The sequence below is a fragment of the Hipposideros armiger genome, unplaced genomic scaffold (genome assembly GCF_001890085.2).
Source record: "Hipposideros armiger isolate ML-2016 unplaced genomic scaffold, ASM189008v1 scaffold_37, whole genome shotgun sequence".
In the NCBI taxonomy this organism is placed as follows: Eukaryota; Metazoa; Chordata; class Mammalia; order Chiroptera; family Hipposideridae; genus Hipposideros; species Hipposideros armiger.
Window position 1 is genome coordinate 4,512,740 of NW_017731387.1, and position 6,012 is coordinate 4,518,751.

Sequence of the window (6,012 nt, forward strand, 5' to 3'; positions counted from 1 at the left end):
TTTTTTTAACACTAAAATAGTAACATGAAGGCATGCCCACTTTCAGGACACAGGAGCCGTGGAAACCTGACCGCGGTGGCCCTCGTCCCCTCCTTGGGCAGTGGAGCGGTTGGAACTTGGTCAGGAGAATTGCATCTGGGAAGTGCTAAGTGACACATAGGCAGCGTCATACTCACGGACAGGTAAGCCGCCTACCTGCGTGCCGCGTGCACCTTCCCACACACACACCGCTTGTCCCTTCCGACGAGGTCACGCACGGTCACGTACCCGCGCCTGCCCTGACTCCCAGGTGAGGCTGTACTTCTCTCCTGAACCCGGGGCAGAGGGCCGGGTGACCCGGCCTGTGCCAACAGTGAGACAACCAGTTGCTGGCACTGGAACCAGGTGAATGCGAGTCCCAGGCCAGAGGTGGCCCACCTGCTCAGGTGCCCAGGCCTCTGCTTCTGGCTGGGGGACCAAAGCTCTGCCCACACCCAGTGTTCTCAGGGGACTAGAAGTCCAGGGACCTGTGGTTTAGTCCCGGCTAGGTCTGTGACCTTGAGCAAGTCACTGACCCTCCAGGCCTTGACCACGGCGCCCTGTGCCAGGGGTTCTTGAGCGCGTACTGCTCAGCGTGGCCTCAGGGGACCCACAGGCCAGCTCAGGAGTGTATCCTGGAGTAAGAGAATGCCCTCACCCCTTCTGTCCAGTGAAGGGGCCCCCAGGTGGCAGCTCCGGGACTTTCCTAGGAGAACCCTGCTGGGGTCTGGAGAGGAAGCTGCCATCTGCACTGGTCCCAGCGAGCTGTCCTGGGCTTTGGTAGCTTGGTTACCCATCTGGAACGAAACTGCCCCCCTGGCTGCCCAGCCCCGAGCCTGTGGGGAGCCTGACTCACTTCGCAGGGGGCCATTGGGGCTAATGTTTAACTGGTTCCCTCCTCATCAGGGCACTTTAGCCCCTGCAGCCCCAAGCGCTGGGCCTGCTGCGAGGCGGTCCCCAGATACAGCACACTCAGCCTCCTGCCTGTGGAGGAAGAGACCTCAGGGAGGAGGGGAGCCAGGCTGGGTCAGGCAGGGTGGTGGCAGGCGGCATTCTCCTCTGGTCGTCCCTACCAAGGAGCACCAGGCGCACCGCCTGCTGCAGAGGGGGTCTCACCAGCTATTGTGGTCAGTTTGCCACAGACACCCCCCCAAGTAGCCCCATCCCTCCACCCCGGCCCAGGCCCAACTGTGGGCAGCATTGCCACGTGGATGTTGTTTGCATCTTATTTGAATATTTCCCCTTTAGTGGGGCTATTGGAACTCCCCAGGTATATGGGTGTGAGGGACCCTGCACCCCCAGCCTAGTCCCTTTGGAAAGCGGCTAGTTGGGCTCTGCTGAGGCAAGTCCGATCCCAGAAAAGGGTAACCCCAAAGCCGGCTGACCCAGGCCCCCTTTTCCAGTCTGCCACCATCAAACCCTGTAAATAAGGACAAATTACTTAAAGTCTCCAAGCCTGCACTTCCTCACCTGTGAATCTGAGCTGATGGTATCTACTTCTTAGGTTTTTGTGGGAATGGAGTGATATAATTCTGGTAAAGCATTTAGCGTTGTTGTTATTATTATTATTATTAAAATAACGACTAAGAGTATGAACTGTAACAGGCTGCCTGGATTAAGCCCTGGCCCCTCCATGCACTGGCTGTGTGATCACGAGAAGGCGTTGACCTCTTGGTGCCTCAGTGTTCCCATCTGTAAAATGGGAATTGTGATCATGCCTTTCTCAGAGGGAGGTTGTGAAGGTCAAATGGATTAATTAAGAGCAGTGCCTGGCGTGTCACGAAGGCGTTGTCCCTCGAGGAGGCCCTGCTTCCAGCTCTGGTGTCCTGCATCCTGTGGGGCCAGCGCCCTCCATGGTGAGAGGGGACTGGAATGGAGCCGCGACTGTCTAGACACCATGCCTCCCAGCCAGGCCCTGTCCATGGCTACAGCTGAAGTCACAGCCCGTCCCCCAGCCTGCTGTCCACCCAAAGGATCCCTGTGCCAGGGCCCCCTCCCCTCGTCCACTCAGGGTGTCACAGGGTTCGCGCTCAGGGAGTGTCCCGCCTCTTGGCCCGTGCGCCATCTGTCCTCACAGGAGGTGGGCTCGTCTAGCCCTGCCTGGAAGCAGGAGGGACCAGGTGACCTCCAGGAGGCCTTGGGATGGGCTGAGGGCCCTCACCCCGGGTGCATGCTGCTGGCCCCAGAGCTCCCGCCCACGGGCTCTCTGCACCCAGTTGTTTGCTCTGAGTCAGACCCAGGGCTGGCCCCCGCCTTTGGAGGGCAGGGTGGGGACCCCTGGTTCATAGTTGAGTGGCAGCGCTGAGATTTGGCTTTGGAACCTGGGGCCCAGCTCTCTCAAGGTGCTGAGAAGAGGTAAAGCAAGGGCACCAGGCTTTGGACCCTGACCAGCCGGGGAACCCTGGGAGGCAGGGAAGGTGGGCTTCTGTGGCTGCCTGGGCACAATGCCCATCCTCATCCTCTGTGGCGCAGAGTGCCCCCCAGGTCCCCAGCTGTGTGTGCATGTGTGTGTGTGCACGCACATGTGTGTGTGCATGTGTGTGTGCATGTGAGTGTGTGCGTGTGTGCATGTGTGTGTGCACGTTTGCATGTGTGCGTGCACACATATGTGCGTGTGTGTGTGCCTGCATGTGTGTGTACATGCGTGATAGGAGCATGGAGAGGGACATTGGGAGTGTCTGTGCCTTAGGGTTCCTGAGTACAGCAGGAGTTGTGCTCTTTGCGCACATCTGTCTGCCGTTCTGCCCACCGAGCTGTTTGTAGTAGGAACCCGGAGCAGAGTGCTGCCTCCTGTAACGCATCCTACATAGCTGGTCCCTTGCTGGCTGGCGGGAGCAGCCCTGGTGCCAGACCCTGCCCCCAGGAGTAGCTGGCACTGCACTTTGCACCCGGCCTTTGGCATTCATAGCAGACAATATACTGGGAGCAGAGGGCAGGTCGGGGACACGCAGGCAGGTGACAGGGGGGACTCCTCCTCCCCTGGGTCAGTGCTCAGGCAGTCAGAAAGCCAAGGGGCCCAGGTCGGGGACCAGCCACTTCCTTTTAGCCTTAGCTCAGGAGTCACCAGGACACTGCCCTGAAAAGCCAGGCTCTGCTCTGGCCCAGAGCTGTGTTCTCTGCCCCGCTGGAGCCACTCTCCTTGGTGTGGGGGACAAGGGAGGCAGCCCCAGTGCCCCCACCCACCCCAACAGGCCGCTGCCCCTCACCGGGCTTTGGGTCCAGATGCCAGTGGGGTGGAGAAAGGACATGACCCTGGGAGGGAGGATAGACCCCTGCTGCCCGCTCTTGGGGGATGTGACGGGTCCAGCAGCGTGAGGGGGAATTACTGGGCTGAGTGTGGAGGCTGCTGGAGCCAGCAGGTGCGCAAGGGACCAGGGCGCCCCCGGGGCGAGCCGGAAGGGCGCCACCTGGTGGCCAGATGCAGAACTGCAAGGCGTTCCTCCACTGGGGCCAAGGCGCGGACCAGTCAGTCCCCTGCCCTGTGCAGGCAGGACAAGGTGGGGGGCTGACAGCACCCTGACTCTCAGCCCAGAACAGTCAGGAACATCCAGTGGCAGCAGGGAGAGAGCACCCAGGTTTGCAGAGAAGGGGAGCGTGAAATCCGGCTGGCAAGGGGCTGGGAATGAAGACGCCCCCTCTTGATGGCCGGGGCTGTTTCTGTGGTCAGGGCCTGGGCGAGCTGTGCGTCCTGGATGGTGAGGGTACGCTGTGGGAGGTCACTCGGACTGGGCACAGGGGTCTCGGGGGGCCCTGGGTGCTGCCGATTCCTCCGCCCTCATTCTCACGGAGCTCCTGACACGAGCAGCCCAGCCCTCCCTTCACAGACCCCCTTTCTCCGAGCGCTCACGGCCAGAGCTACAAAAGTGACCAGACACGGGTTTTAATGGCGGGGCCGCGACGCCTGTGGCACTCTACGTGTCATAGCAGCCGAGGAAGGATGTGGCGGGGGCTGCGGGGAGGTGCTGCAGCCATGGCGTAGCACAGGGGACTGGGGGGGGTCCACCCTGCTGGGGGGAGGTCTTCAGAACCGTGGTTCTCCTCCCTGTGTCTGTTGATCCCAGTTCTGGACGAGGGCACTCAGCCTGGAGGGAGAGGTGGGCAGGGTGGGGGTGCAGAGAGACACAGAGGAAGGAGCACGCGGGGGGGCAGGGCCAGCACAGCACGTGGCCTGTGGGGACAAAGAGGTGGCAGCCATCAGTCCCGGTGACCCCGACTTGCCCGAAGTGCATGCAGCCCCAAGGGCTTCTCAGCCAGGGGCGCCCCGGGCTGTACCATCACCCAGGGCTTCTCGGCCCAGGGCGCCAAGCTCCCTCTGACTGAGCCCCGGCACGGCTTCTCCACGGTGGGCTCTGCCCGTGCCGGCCTGACCGCCCTCCCCCATCCCATTCCAGAGGGTCTCGTGTGCCTAATTTTGTTGCTTTGTCCAGTTTCCTCAGCAATTTCCTCAGAGACCAGGAGTTCTTCTCCAAATAGCGCCCCTGGGGGCAGGGACTGGGGTGCTGGGGTGCTTAACAGGATGGGCCCGAGGAAATTAAAACAGTCTAGACTTTCAGAAGGTCAGGGCTGGAGCGTCCTCAGGGGTCATCTAACCCAGTGGAACACAAACGCTTGCATCAGAACCTGGAGGGCCGGCCCCAGGTCCCCGGGTTTCCGTTCAGTGGGCCTGGGGTAGGGCCCGTGCTGCTGGTCCCAGGACCACACTTGGAGAGCCCCTGGCCCCATATAACCTCCAATTACAGATGAGGGACTGTCTATAAATCAGGGGCCCAAGGCCCCTGTGCTCTGAGCCTGCGAGTGCTGAGCCCTATCAGCTCTCCCTTCCCTGCACCACACGGCCAGCCCTCCAGCCCTGTCCTGGGACCCCTCTCCTGTAGACTCGGTGGGCCCGAGGGTGGGGAGCTGGTCTCCAGGTACCTCTACTGTGAGGTCGGGGACTTGGCGGCATCGAACATCTTCTTCCGGCCTTCCATGCCGGACATGGCCTCCACGTTCTTCCTCCAGTCGCCCACCTCCACGGGCCGCTCCTGCGGGCGGGACACACGCACGTCAGACACTCACCGGGCCCTCGCCACGCTGAGGCTCCACAGGCAGGAGGGAGCTTGTGGGTCGGCAGCTCAGGGCAACCGTGGGGGCCACAGGACCGGCCCCCAGCCTCGCCTCCAGGCTGCGGCGCCTGCCTCCTGGTCTGACGCTCAGCAGCTCCAGGCCACCCCTTCTAACAGGCCGTCCCCCATCATCATTCCCCACTTCGTCAGCACACTGCCCGGCCCACCTCTTCTCCGTGCAAAGCGACCTGGGTCAGCGACCAGGCCTGTCCCCCATTTCCCACCCGCCGTGCCCCTCCCATTCCGGGGACAGATGCCGAGCTCCACCAAGTCTGAGTGGTTTGTTGCTGAGTGAGAGCCTGAACTCAGGCCCCTGACGTCTGTGTCCCCGTGTGCTGTGACTGGGTCTTTCCCTTCGTGACAGAGGGTGGGGTCCCCCAGCCCCCACGAGCCCCACATCCTCTTCACTGGGTGCTCTATGCTCGGTCTGGCCTGCTTTGTGTCCCAGCCTCCTCCTCAGACTGGGAGCCGCCTGAGGGGACCATGAGCATGCTGACTCCATCACTGGTCTCCCGGGGCTTCTAGAACGTTCTGACGGGAGCTCGGGGGCCTGCCCGCCACTGTGAGGGGTGACCGGGAGGCTGATGGGCAACAGGCGCCGGGGACTGGCCCTCACCTTCTCCGTGTCCTCTTTCTTCACAGACTTGAGGTTGGCCCTCAGGTCCATGGACACCTTGTGCTTGGAGCCCAGCAGCGCCCGCAGCATGGCGTCGGCCGAGACACGCACACGGCGCAGGGCCGGGCGCTTGAACTTCCCACGCAGGTCCAGCACCTTCAGCTTCAGGTCCTTAATCTGCAGGGGTCCGGACGGGGCCGAGGCTCACTGGGGGGTGCAGACGGCTGTTTCCACCCGGGGCTGAGCCCCTTCCCCAGGCTGCAGGCCAGGCGG

At 62.3% G+C, this 6,012-nt stretch overlaps 1 protein-coding gene and 1 long non-coding RNA gene across 4 annotated transcripts in view; one reads left to right on the top strand and one right to left on the bottom strand.

Annotated features, from left to right (window-relative positions):
• Nucleotides 1-5,848, top strand: part of LOC109380418 (uncharacterized) — an 8,071-nt gene extending 2,223 nt beyond the window's left edge. For both annotated transcript variants that reach the window (XR_002123466.1, XR_002123465.1), the window contains 2 exons: nt 47-182; nt 5,766-5,848. This is a non-coding gene — a long non-coding RNA (uncharacterized LOC109380418). The remainder of the gene's footprint in view (nt 1-46; nt 183-5,765) is intronic.
• Nucleotides 3,892-6,012, bottom strand: part of TNNI1 (troponin I1, slow skeletal type) — a 17,384-nt gene continuing 15,263 nt past the window's right edge. Inside the window, exons 6-8 of one of the 2 annotated variants that reach the window (XM_019637982.1) lie at nt 5,740-5,916; nt 4,933-5,042; nt 3,892-4,100 (exon numbers count right to left, since the gene is read on the bottom strand). In XM_019637982.1, the coding sequence (XP_019493527.1) occupies nt 4,935-5,042; nt 5,740-5,916 (285 nt within the window). In that variant the 3' untranslated portion in view covers nt 3,892-4,100; nt 4,933-4,934. Of the gene's footprint in view, nt 4,187-4,932; nt 5,043-5,739; nt 5,917-6,012 lie in introns of both variants that reach the window. The other variant, XM_019637981.1, reaches the window with a different exon arrangement.